Raw genomic sequence first — 13,369 nt, 5'->3', positions numbered from 1 at the left:
TCTTTGAAGGAGTGGCCTGCCCCTCCACATCTGTGGGCGTTTCTCCTTAGGTGGAACCAGAGACTTGAGAAAAGAAATGAGACACAGAGACAAAGTATAGAGAAAGAAAAGGTGGGCCCAGGGGACCTAAGCTGGCACCGGTCTCTGAGTTCCCTTAGTATTTATTGATAATTATCCTTACCGTCTTAGAAAAAGGGAAGTGACAGGATAATAGGATCATCATAGGGAGAAGGTAAGCAGTAAGAAATGTGAATAAAGATGTCTGTGATATTAGTTTAAGGAAAAGTGCTGTGCCTTGATATGCATATGCAAACATCTCCATAAACCTTTTTAGTGCATAAAGAGCAGCATTGCTAGGAAGTCCCACCTTTCGCCCTAAGGCGGTTTTCTCCTTTCTCAGTAAACAGAACAACAATCTGGTTTTACACCGAGATGTTCCATTGCCCAGGGATGGGCAGGAGACAGATGCTTTTCTCTATCTCAACTGCCAAGAGGCCTTCTTTCCTCCTATACTAGTCCTCCTCAGCACAGACCTTTCACGGGTGTCAGGCTGGGGGGCGTCAGTCTGGGGGACGATCAGGTCTTTCCCTTCCCACGGGGCCATATTTCAGACTATCACATGGGGAGAAACCTTGGACAATACCTAGCTTTCCTAGGCAGAGGTCCCTGTGACCTTTGGCAGTGTAAGTGTCCCTGGGTACTTGAGATTAAGATAATGGTGATGACTTTTAACCAGTAAGCTGCCTTCAGGCACTTCTTTAACAAAGCACACCCTGCACAGGCCAAAATCCTTTAAACCTTGAGTCACCGCAGCACATGTCTCTTGCAAGGACAAGGTTGGGGGTAGGGTCACAGATTAACAGCATCTCAAATATAGAACAAGGTGGATGTTAGGCAGGAATCTAGACCCAACATGGCGATGTTACCCGGCATAGCAGGCCTTTTGTTAAAGACTCCCTTCACCCTTGTACACACTCGCAGACTTACATGTGTCAGAGTTCTGGCTGGGCAACCACACTCCCCCATGACCTGCAGCTCACCTGCATTCAACAAGTTCGTGAACAGCAGTTTTGGTTGACAGTTTCCAAAGACCCCTCCCTCATGACCCTTACTCAACTCCTGCCCTAGTAGTTTCAGGACCCCCCAGGCCCTGTTTGCACAACCAGCTTCCCTACCTCTTGGGCTATAAAAAGTCCCTACCGTCCTCCCTCAGTGCGACTTCCTCGGCCCGCACCTTTGGACCGAGGAACCTCGCTCGCGAGTCCTAATAAAGGCTATTCTCACTGCCATTTGCCTTGTGTCTTCGTTCCTGGTTCGGCTCCAGCCTCAGTTTACCTTTACATTTGGTGCCGAAACCCAGGAGGAGACCCCTCCCCTGGACCCTTCCTAGGTCGGGCAGGCTCTCCTCTCCCAGAGCCAGGACCTTCTTTCTGAGCCGGGAGCCGTTTCACCAAATCCAAGACTCAATTCAATCACTGCTGGGTAAGTTTTCCCCTGTCCTGTAGGCCCCCTCCGGGCAGTCCTTGTCTGAAACGCATGGCCACGTCAGGGGCTCCCTCTGGCCAACTGTGACCTTGGCACCGGGGACTAGGAGACGTCCAACCTCCCTGGAAGCTGCCGTACCCCGCACTCCTCATGACAGTGGGAGGATGCTCCCATTGCCACCGGACTGCCTGCCTTAGGACCGTGGGAACTACCCAGTCCAAACCAAACCGAAAATCCCCTCTGAGGTGCCTCTTGGCTAATTTCCAGACTTTAAGTCTCAGCCAAGACCTAAAACAAAAGCGGCTCATTTTCTTCTGCACGGTAGCATGACCGCAGTATAAATTGGATAATCAGTCTCAGTGGCCTGCAGAAGGCACTCTAGACTTTAACATCCTCTTGGATCTGACCAACTTCTGCAAGAGACTAGGCAAATGGCACGAGATAGCCTATGTTCAAGCCTTTTGGGACTTGCGTTCTCGCCCAGATCTCTGCGCTCAATGCTCGTTAGCTCAGGTCCTACTCGCAAAGTCTCTTCCCTCGAGCAAGGAGAGGGATGATTCCTCCTTTTTTTCTGAGCCTCCTGACACCCTATCCCGGCCACCCCTTCGGTCTCCCACCCAACCTTCTCCTTACCCTGACCCGCCATTATCCCCGTCCTCGTCACTGCCTCCCCTCCCTTCCACCCCTCCTGTGCCCTTGCCAAACCCGACAGATTCTGCCTCCCCTACCTCCACCTCCTCCCCTTGCTCGCCTGTCTCAGCCCATACTCGGTCCAGGACCGACCTCCTGTGTCCCTTGCGAGAGGTGGCAGGTGCCGAAGGAGTGGTCCGGGTCCATGTGCTATTTTCGCTGGCAGACCTGTCTAAGATTGAAAAGCGTGTAGGCTCTTTCTCGGCCAACCCCACTCAGTATTTCAAAAAGTTGAGTACCTGTGCCAGGCGTATGACCTCACCTGGCATGATCCCCATATCGTTATGACCTCAACCCTGTGCCCTGAGGAATGGGAGCGTATCCTAGCGGCAGCCAGGCAGCACGCTGACCAGGTTCATTTAACTGGCCACACCATGCCAGTTGGCACTGAGGTGGTGCCCTCAGCCGAGCCCAACTAGGACTAGCAGGTTGGTCAGGCAGGCCGCCGCCGCCGAGATATGATGGTCCAGTGCCTTCTTGCTGGCATGCAGGCAGCCTCCAATAAGTCAGTCAATTTTAATAACTTAAAGGAGGTAGTCCAAGGCTCAGATGAAAATCCGGCTGTTTTTCTTAACCAACTGACAGAGTCACTTATTCAGTACACCCACCTTGACCCTGCCTCCCCTGCAGGAGGAGCCATCTTAGCTTCATACTTTATTTCTCAGTCGGCCCCCGATATCCAAAAAATGTTAAAAAAGGCAGAGGACGGCCCTCAAACTCCCATCCAGGACTTAGTCAAACTGGCCTTCAAGGTCTACAACTCCAGGGAGGAAGCAGCTGAGGCCCAATGACAGGCCAGGCTAAAACAGAAGGTACAACTCCAAACCCAGGCCTTGGTAGCAGCCCTGAGGCTGGCCGGCTCCAGGAGCTCCCAGAAAAGAGGTACTACCCGAGCGCCACCTGGTGCCTGCTTCAAATGCAGCAACGATGGCCACTGGGCCAGGCAGTGCCCTAACCCAAAGGAGCCAACTCGCCCCTGTCCGAACTGTTGGCAGATGGGCCACTGGAAATCAGACTGCCCTGACCTAAGGACGGTCGCTGCGCCTCCACGTGACGACCCTCCTCCAGGTATTGGAGGCGCCTTCCAGCTCCTCGACACCGACGAAGATTGAAGAGGCCCAGACTCGGGAACCCCTCTTACTCTCGCCGAGCCCAGGGTTATGCTTCAGGTAGTGGGTAAGTCCATATCTTTCCTCATGGACACAGAGGCTACCTACTCTGTTTTGCCTTCCTTTAGTGGCCCCAGCCACCCCTCCACTGTCACGGTCATGGGAATTGATGGCACTCCCTCCACGTACCGCCAGACTCCTCCTCTGTCTTGCCGCTTGGATGGCTCCCTCTTCTCGCACTCATTTCTTATCATTTCTTCGTGCCCAGTCCCCTTGTTAGGAAGAGATCTCCTCTCCAAGCTAGGGGCCTCAGTTCACTTCCAACCCAACCCCTCCCCACACCTTGCGTTCCTCTTCCCCCTTCTCTCACCTGACAAACCCTGCCAGGCTGACCCCCCACTCCCGTTTCCAGTCCCCATTAACCCTAAGGTGTGGGACACCTCCATTCCAATCATTGCCCAGCACCATACTCCGGTCCGCATCCGGCTAAAAGACCCTTCCAAGTTTCCCTCTAGACCCCAGTTCCCTATCTCCCTTGAACATCGATAGGGATTAAAACCTATCATTACACGCCTGCTCCGACAGCACATTCTAGTTCCCGCCAACTCACCATGCAATACTCCTACCTGTACAGAAAAGCTCTGGGGCCTGTCATCTTGTACAGGACCTACGCCTCATCAATGAGGCAGTAGTCCCTACCTTTCCAGTTGTTCCTGATCTATATACATTCTTCTCACGTGTTCCCCCTGACACCACCCATTTCACTGTCCTTGACCTGAAGGATGCCTTCTTTACCATCCCTCTACACCCAGACTGCCACTTTCTGTTTGCTTTTACATTAGAAGATCCAGACACTCATATTTCTTCCCAGCTGACTTGGACTGTTTTGCCTCAAAGGTTCTGTGATAGCCCCCATTTTTTCAGACAGGCACTGGCACAGGATGTTGTCCTCTGTCCCGTGACCCACAGCACACTATTGCAGTATGTCGATGACTTATTACTATGTAGTCCTTCCTAGGAGTGCTCCCTTGCAGATACTGCTACACTTTTAAATTTTCTAGGCGACCAAGGTTATCAGGTTACCCCGGCTAAGGCTCAACATTGCAGCCCTTCTGTCACCTACCTAGGCATACTCCTCACACCCACTACAAAAAGCCTCACAGCAGATAGAATAAGCCTCATTGAAACTCTCCAGCCTCCTCAGGATGCAGAAGAGATCTTGTCCTTCCTAGGACTGGTGGGCATAGTGAGTCTTATCCCGTGGCCCCACTCAGGATCTTTTAAGGCCTACATCAAGGTCGTAAGCAGCCTCATCAGCCTGGCCTCTGACATCAGACAACAGGAGGAAGCCGTCTCAGCTCTAGCCCAGGCAGCAAGCCCCAGGACAGCAGCAACCCTGTTTCCTGGCTAACCTTAGTCAGGGAAGGCGCTCAAGTGGTACACATGGCCGAGGTACACAACATCTGTCGTTGTTTCTTGTGTGCAGCCTTGAATAAGCCCCCACTGGTTGCGGTACCCTTACCCAGCCCTTTTAACTCCTCTAACCTAACCCCCTCGTTTCCCCTTCCCAGCGGAACACTACATCAATGAGTCAGGACTAGTAGAAACCAATCTCCTCACTCTAGAAAAGATTCGGGAAAGACTCCACCAGAAAAACCTTGGATCAAGGCCCTCACTTAGGTGGTGGCAGTTGTCTGGCCGGTTAAGTCCTACCCTTTCTAAGCCCCTTACTAATCATTGGCTTCTTGCTACTCATAGCTCCCTGTGTCCTCCGCTTCATCCAGGACCGCGTGAAAGAAGTCTCCCAGGTCACTTTCAGTCAGATGCTGCTCCACCCCTATACCCGAGTTCCGACCTCCAAAGAACCCCACGACGACCCATACCAGCAGGAAGCAGCCAGATGAACACGTCGCCCCATTTTCTTATTAGAAAGAGGTCGGAAGGTTAGGCAGGAATCTAGACCCAACATGGTGGTGTTACCTGGCATAGCAGGCCTTTTGTTAAAGACTCCCTTCACCCTTGTACACACCCGCAGACTTACATGCGTCAGAGCTCTGGCTGGGCAACCACACTCCCCCATGACCTGCAGCTCACCTGCATTCAACAAGTTCGTAAACAGCAGTTTCGGTTGACAGTTTCCAAAGACCCCTTCCTCATGACCCTTACTCAACTCCTGCCCTAGTAGTTTCAGGACCCCCAGGCCCTGTTTGCACAACCAGCTTCCCTACCTCTTGGGCTATAAAAAGCCCCTAACGTCCTCCCTCAGTGCGACTTCCTCGGCCCACGCCTTTGGACCGAGGAACCTCGCCCACGAGTCCTAATAAAGGCTGTTCTCACTGCCATTTGCCTTGTATTCCTCGGTTCGGCTCCAGCCTCAGTTTACCTTTACAATGGAGTCTCTTATGTCTACTTCTTTCTATATAGACACAGTAACAATCTGATCTTTCTTTTCCCCACACCTCTTGATACTTTTACAAACCTGTCTAAAATGAGCTCGCCTTTGTCCTATGCCAAATGTACAAATAAAAACTAATTTTAAGGCTTTGAAGGAATAACGTCAGTATTTTGATCCTTATAATTCTGGTTGTTTTGATCCTAGTTTATGGTCAATGACTCAGCGATGTTCACCTTTTGCCTCTTACTGCATAATTATGTATTTTTACCTTTAGGAAAATGGAATTATTTTATTTGAAATATACATAATTATCTCAAGTAAATTAATAAATTCAGTTAAACTTCAGCTGTCTATGACCATGTTAATTTTTACTCATTTGTTCCTCGTAAGCACCAAACCTTTTTTGATCACTCTTAACTCAAAACCCTTTGAAAAATGTATTTCTCTGGTCCTCGATTTACTAAACAGAGTTTATGGAATGCAGTTTTATCTTGATTTTATCTTGAGATCATTAAAATGAATATTGATGCTGAAATGAATTTTAATAGAGTGATGTCCTCAGAGCCTATTTAAACGTTTGGGACTGTTTGCTTCTATACCAATTTATTCTGCACTGCCATACATTTTTTTTTTTTTTTGAGATGGGGTCTCGCTCTGTGGCCTAGTCTGGAATGCAGTGGTGCCATTTTGGCTCACTGTAACCTCTGCCTCCCGGGTTCAAGCGATTCTCCTGCCTCAGCTTCCACAGTAGCTGGGATTACATGCGTGGGCCACCAGACCCGGCTAATTTTTGTATTTTTGGTAAAGACGGGTTTCACCATGTGGCCAGGCTGATCTGAAACTCCTGATCTCAAGTGATCCACCCACCTCAGCTTCTCAAAGTGCTGATATAGAAGCAAACAGTCCCAAATGTATCAATAGGCTCTGAGGCCAGCTGCTCTACTTTTAAGTACTTACATCTGCTTTTTAGTTTTTCTGACAGACTGTTTTCCTGGAAGACTATTCCTGCAGCATGTTTTTGAAATCTGGCAGCAACAGTTTTTTTTGTTGTTGTTGCTGTCACCACACTCTTTCCACCAGCTTTAATTTGGGGCTTCTTGTTTGTTATAACTTTGATAACCCTGTATCTATGCTTCATATAACTGTCTCATTACAACATGGTAATTCTGACTGAGAGCTAAATGTCTTTCCTATTAAGTGCATAAGCTTGAGTGCGTGGACTTTGTGACATTTGGTTTTCTCAGAATTCTTTTTGCTTCGTCCTGATTTTTAGCTATTTTCCAGATAATTGCAGGATCCCTGAGTTATGGTTAAATGTGGTCTTCTGGTACATTCTGTCACCTTGTACAAAAGGTGATTTTTTTTCATACTCTTAGCTTTAATTTCATCAAAGTGATTGATGCTCGAATCTGTCCAAATTTAGATGTTCCTGCCAGTAATCAATACCTCTGATTGAGGTTCTAGATTAAGCATTTTAAAAACAAAAAGGGAGTATTTTGAAAATAATTCAATAAGTATATGTCTTTAAAAACGCAAGTATATTCCCTAGTAAAGTGAACCTATATATAGCTAGTTGGCAGGACCTGTTCACTTTGAATATATTGCACAAACATGTCTAGGTCACCACCAACCTTTCCTCACTAACAAGGTTGATTATTATTTGCTGGTCTGGTGGAGCTGGCCTCTTGAATCCTCAGTGCTCCCCACTGACCCCCACTGTGGAGGACAGACAACAGAGGTTGGCAAACATTTCCTGTAAAGTCCCAGATTGTAAATATTTTAGACCTGTTTAGGGCAAGGGGAAAAATAAAGGATATTGTATAGATATTTAGATAACCAGAAAACAAATTCCACAGAAATTTTTAGTAATGACATTTAAAATATACTAATAAGTATAATATAGGTTTGCTAATGAAAGGGATAGAATTTGGTGGGGGAGGGGATGACATTTTCCTTAATTGCACTTCCGAGTTGGTGTTTTCTGTCATCAAACTGATAACAAATATTCATCTGTAAAAACCATTTGTAGCTCACATGTTACTGATCCAAGTTACAACTGATTTCACACTTTCTTTGCAACCTTAGCCTAGTCTCTGTAAAATTTGTATTATTAGGGTATCTGTCCTTATAGGGCATATCTTTATAGAATATTTTCAGTTTATTTCCGTAACTGTTATACCACTACACTGTTCTGTCAGTGAGCACACACTTCTTTATTTTTTTTCTCTCTCTCTCTCTCTTTTTAGGACAGAGTGTCTGTCTGTCACCCAGGCTGGAGTGCAGTGGCACAATCTCTGCTCACTGCAACCTCCGCCTCCCAGGTTCAAGTGATTCTCCTGCCTCAGCCTCCTAAGTAGCGGGGGCTACAGGCATGCACCACCACGCCCGGCTAATTTTTGTATTTTTGGTAGAGACAGGGTTTCACCATGTTGGCCAGGCTGATCTTGAACTCTTGGCCTCAAGCAGTCTGCCTGCCTTGGCCTCCCAAAGTGCTGGGATTATAGGCATGAGCCACTGCACCTGGCTGTTGTTAAATTTTATCTAACTCACTTTGCTATTCAGTTCACTCCACTATATTGTGTATTCCTTTTAGTTTTTAAGTCACAAGTTTGACAAGCATGCTATCATTTGGAGTATTTCAGTTTGTAATAGAAATGTTGAACAGGATAAAACTGTAGCAGGACATCCCACTATTGGGAATGCCAAACATGACCACTTGTTAAGAGGGCGACTGCTATATCTTTCAATTATAAAGGTTCATGTTCCATTTTGTAATTAGTAAGCAGACACTGGGGTGACATTTGAGGGCCTTTGACTGTCCTCTCCTTAACAATCTTTCAACCAGTTGTTTTAGCATCCATTGATGATCCTTCCATTGTTACATAGAAAGTGGCCATTAAATTATTTTCTAATTTTATCCTTTCAATATTAAATAATTGTCATTAAAAGAAGAAAGATTTTGACTGAGCTCTAAATCAGTCACTCAAACAATTTTATTTTTTTTTTAGAATCAAATAATTTACTTCTTGATTCCCTAACTTAGATATATATGATGTTTTATTCAAATTCTAGTATATTGATTTCAAACTATGGGTATCTGGGGTTCTGGTATTTTTCTCAGGTAAGCTACATTATCATTAAGGTCTATTATTTTTGTTTTTTTCTTATCTACTCTCCTTTGACCTAGAAGAGGTTTGTTTGTATGGCATGACATATACAGTGTTAAACATTTTAAATATATTAGGAACTAATATGTTTGGCATATAATACATCTAAAAAACATTGTTTTTCTTCTTCCTTTCCTCTTTACCACTCCCAACCATATCACGTTTGAAAAAAAAAAAGTTTCTTTTTTGAAGACTAATTTGACAGTTCTAAGGCTTATTTTTAAGAAATTAATCTTGGTACATAAGAAGGCATTTTGTCTGTTCTGCATGTCTTGATTATTTGAAAAGATAATGCTCACATTAAGGTGAACTTGTTAACTGTTTCTATTGTGTGTGTGAAAATGTAATGAGTGTATAGACTCATGTGTCACGTAATGGAGGTAAGATGTCTACTTAGTATACATGCCCTTGGTCCAGATCAGATACTTGTCCAAAAGATCACTTATGTCTAGGGTGTCATGGTCTCTCTTTTGTCTGCTGGTAAAATTTATCTGGTAACCCATTTAGGAAGTCCCAGGGCTGAAAATTTCTTAGGTTACATTAAACCTTCCTGGTATCACTTCTATTTTCTGAAGTAGGAAGCCAAAACAGCTTCCTGCAGCAATTTAATTTGCTGTCATCAAGTACAGCATGTTATAATGATGACAGTTACTATTTTTTAGTACTTAGTAGCTATGGGGGATCTAGTTGTAGCTAGTTTATTTGATTTATCTTGATGTAGTTTATTCATTTTTACAAATTGCAACATTCTTGATTAATAAATCTGCGCATGTCAACAGTAGCAAAATAATTGCCTTGCAAAATGTTTCCTCTTTTAAAACTATACTGTTTCCCAGATTTCTATATATAATAATGCATAAATACAATCCATGGAAATTCAAAAAAATAATGCTTATTCATAGATAAATTAGTGTAGCAGAACCAGTATTAGTAAATTCTACCACTATCACATCGTTTTCATAACTTTAGTAGATAATACAGTTGTTGACACTTAAGATCCACATGTAATGAGATAAATTTATACTACTTTTTTCTTCTTTACACCTAGAGAATGGGACATTTTAGAGACTGAAGAGCATTATAAGAGCCGATGGAGATCTATTAGGATTTTATATCTTACTATGTTTCTCAGCAGTGTAGGTAAGTATTAGAAATACATAATTTTAACAATTCAGATCAGATGTCATATTTTAACCTCATTTACTTCATTTACTTTTGTTGCCTCTGAAATTATCTTTATTGTGCTAAAAAATATGTAACATAAAATTTACCATGTTACCATATCTAAGTTCAGTAGTTAAGTATATCCACATTGTTGTGCAACCAATCCCTAGAACATTTTCATCTTGCAACAGAGAAACTCTATACCCATTAAACAACTCCCTGTTTTCCCATCCCCCAAGCCCTAGCAACCATCATTCTACTTTGTTTCTTGGAATTTGACTACTCTAGATAGCTCATATAAATGGAATTATATAGTATTTTTCTTCTTTTGATGAGATTATTTCACTCAACATAATGTCCTCAAGTTGATCCATGTTGTACTTGTGATAATTTCCTTTTACTTAAAGGCCATATAGTCCATTATATGTATTGTAGGGTAGCAGAAACTTTTCCTCTATTCTCTTATGTTACGTGCCTAAGACTGGTGAATTAAGCTGACAAAAGAAACACTAACAGTAAAAAAGTATACAAATTTATTTGATGTTAGTATTTTTTAATGAAAAGAAACAAAAAACATTAAGGAATGTACATACAAATGAAACTAGACAACTACTAAGAGTTCCTAACACTTTCATGTACTCACAAAAGTATTTCATCTTTTTTCTTTTTTTTTTTTTGAGACGGAGTTTTACTCTTGTTGCCCAGGCTGGAGTGCAGTGGCGCGATCTCAGCTGACTGCAATCTCCACCTCCCAGATTGAAGCGATTCTCCTGCCCCAGCCTGCCAAGTAGCTGGAATTACAGGCATGTGCCACCACGCCCAGCTAATTTTGTATTTTTAGTAGAGACGGGATGTCTCCATGTTGGTCAGGCTGGTCTCGAACTCCCGACCTCAGGTGATCTGCCCACCTTGGCCTCCCAAAGTGCTGTAATTGATTACAGGCGTGAGCCACCGCGCCCGGTTCAAAGTCTTTTTTTTTTCTTTTTCTTTTTCTTTTTCCTTTTTTGGAGATGGAGTCTCACTCTGTCGCCCAAACTGGAGTGCAGCGGCGTGATCTCGGCTCACTGCAAGCTCCACCTCCCAGTTCATGCCATTCTCCTGCCTCAGCCTCCTGAGTAGCTGGGACTACAGCCACCCACCACCATGCCTGGATAATTGTTTTATATTTTTAGTAGAAACGGGATTTCACTGTGTTAGCCAGGATGGTCTCGATCTCCTGACCCTGTGATCTGCCAGACTCAGCCTCCCAAAGTGCTGGGATTACAGACGTGAGCCACCGTGCCTGGCCAAAAGTATTTCATCTTTACAGCTATCAGTGAATGATTTGTTTTGCTACTTCTTGAAGATGTGCAAAATTTCTTTTTAAAAACATTTTATTATTTATTATTATTTATTCATTTTTTGAGATGGAGTTGGCCAGGCTGGAGTGCAGTGGCATGATCTTGGCTCACTGCATCCTCTGCCTCCTGGGTTCAAGTGATTCTTGTGCCTCAGCCTCCTGAGTAGCTGGGACTACAGGCGCACGCCGCCACACCCAGCTAATTTTTTTGTACCTTTAGTAGAGATGGGTTTTCACCATGTTGGCCATGCTAGTCTCAAACTCCTGACCTCAGGTGATCCACCTGCCTCGACCTCCCAAAGTGCTGGGATTACAGGCATGAGGCATCCCGCCTGGCCAGTGCAAAATTTCCTAAGTTTAAATGTACAGTCTTAATTATACTAGTGTCTTCATGTCCCAAGACAGATTGTAGGTAACAGAATCTCAATTGTGCCTCAAAGAATTAACAACAAAACAAAATTCAATCTGTTCTCTGCATTCAGGCAGAAAAGGGGAGAGCAGAGAACCCTTCCTGCATCTGCTATTTCTTGGTCGCCTTCAGCTTGAAATAATTAATATGGCAAAGCAGCATATTTTTGGAGTAGCATACTCTGATTGCCTTCAGTGTATACCACATTTTTTTTTTTTTTTGAGACGAAGTCTCGCTGTGTCGTCCAAGCCAGAGTGCAGTGGTATGATCTTGGCTCACTGCAACCTTCACCTCCCAGGTTCAAGCAGTTCTCTGTCTCAGCCTCCCAAGTAGCTGGGATTACAGGCACCCACCACCACGCCTAGCTAATTTTTGTATTTTTGGTAGAGACGGGGTTTCACCATCTTGGCCTGCCTTGGCCTCCCAAAGTGCTAGGATTACAGGCGTGAGCCCCTGCACCCGGCCTACCACATTTCGTTTAGCCATTTATCTGTCGATGGACATTTGGGTTGCTTCCACCTCTTGGCTGTTGTGAATAGTGCTGCTCTCAATATGGGTGTGCAAATATCGCTTCAAGATCCTGCTTTCAGTCCTTTTGGGTATATATCCAGAAGTGAAATTGCTGGATCCTATTATAATTTTCTTTTTAATTTTTTTGAAAAATTGCCATACTGTTTTCCATAGCAGCCGCACCATTTTACTTACTTTCTCACCAACAGTCAGGGTTCCAATTTTTTCACATCCTCGCCAACATTAACTTTCTTTTGGATAGTAGTCATCCTAGTGGATGAGATGGTGTCTCGTTGTTTTGATTTGCATCTCCTTAATGATTAGTGATGTTGAACATGTTTTCTTGTACTTACTGTCCATTTGTATATCTTCTGTGGAGAAGTGTTTGTTCAAGACCATTGCCCATTTATTAATTGGATTTGTTGTTGTTGTTGTTGAGTTGTAGGAATTCTTTATATATTCTGGGTGTTAGCCCCTTATCCAATATATGATTTGCAGATATTTTCTCCCATTCCAGGACTCTTCTATTCAGTGTGCTAAATGTATCCTGTGATTCACAGAAATGTTAAATATTGATATAGTCCACCTTATCTGTTTTTTTCTTTTTGAGACAGAGTCTTGCTTTGTTGCCAAGCTGGAGTGCAATGGCACGATCTCGGCTCACTGCACCCTCCCCCTTTCGGGTTCAAGTGATGCTTGTGCCTCAGCCTCCCTGGTAGCTGGGACTGCAGATGTGTGCCACCACACTTGGCTAATTTTTGTATTTTTAGTAGAGACGGGGTTTTGCCATTTTTGCCAGACTGATCTCAAACTCCTGACTTCAGGTAATCCACCTGCCTTGGCCTCCCAAAGTTTTGGGATTTCAGGCATGAGCCCCACACCCGGCTGTTTTTATCTTTTGTTGCCTCTGAACCTCATCTTATTTTTATATTGTTAAAACATACAAAAAGTAAAATACAAGAATCTTAATTTGTATTGCTTGATGTATTTTAACTTATTCCACATTAGTTCTGAATATGTAGTTACTAAAAAGTAAAACTTCATGAGGAAAACTTTTCAAAATATTAAACATCTATAACCATGTTAAAAGGATGGAATGAG

The 13,369-nt window shown here is 44.1% G+C and overlaps 1 protein-coding gene across 12 annotated transcripts in view; it reads left to right on the top strand.

Annotated features, from left to right (window-relative positions):
* MFSD8 (major facilitator superfamily domain containing 8) overlaps positions 1–13,369 on the top strand; it is a 55,256-nt gene that overhangs the window by 492 nt on the left and 41,395 nt on the right. For all 12 annotated transcript variants that reach the window (XR_012435083.1, XR_012435086.1, XR_012435082.1 and 9 more), the window contains exon 2: positions 9,895–9,986. Coding sequence is in view for 5 of the 12 variants with exons in the window: in XM_015450811.3 (XP_015306297.1) it covers positions 9,895–9,986 (92 nt within the window). In the remaining 7 variants the exon portion in view is untranslated. The remainder of the gene's footprint in view (positions 1–9,894; positions 9,987–13,369) is intronic.

The sequence above is a fragment of the Macaca fascicularis genome, chromosome 5 (genome assembly GCF_037993035.2).
Source record: "Macaca fascicularis isolate 582-1 chromosome 5, T2T-MFA8v1.1".
NCBI classification, from domain to species: domain Eukaryota; kingdom Metazoa; phylum Chordata; class Mammalia; order Primates; family Cercopithecidae; genus Macaca; species Macaca fascicularis.
The sequence above is the reverse complement of the archived record's forward strand: the minus strand, read 5'-3'. Positions and strand labels throughout refer to the sequence as shown.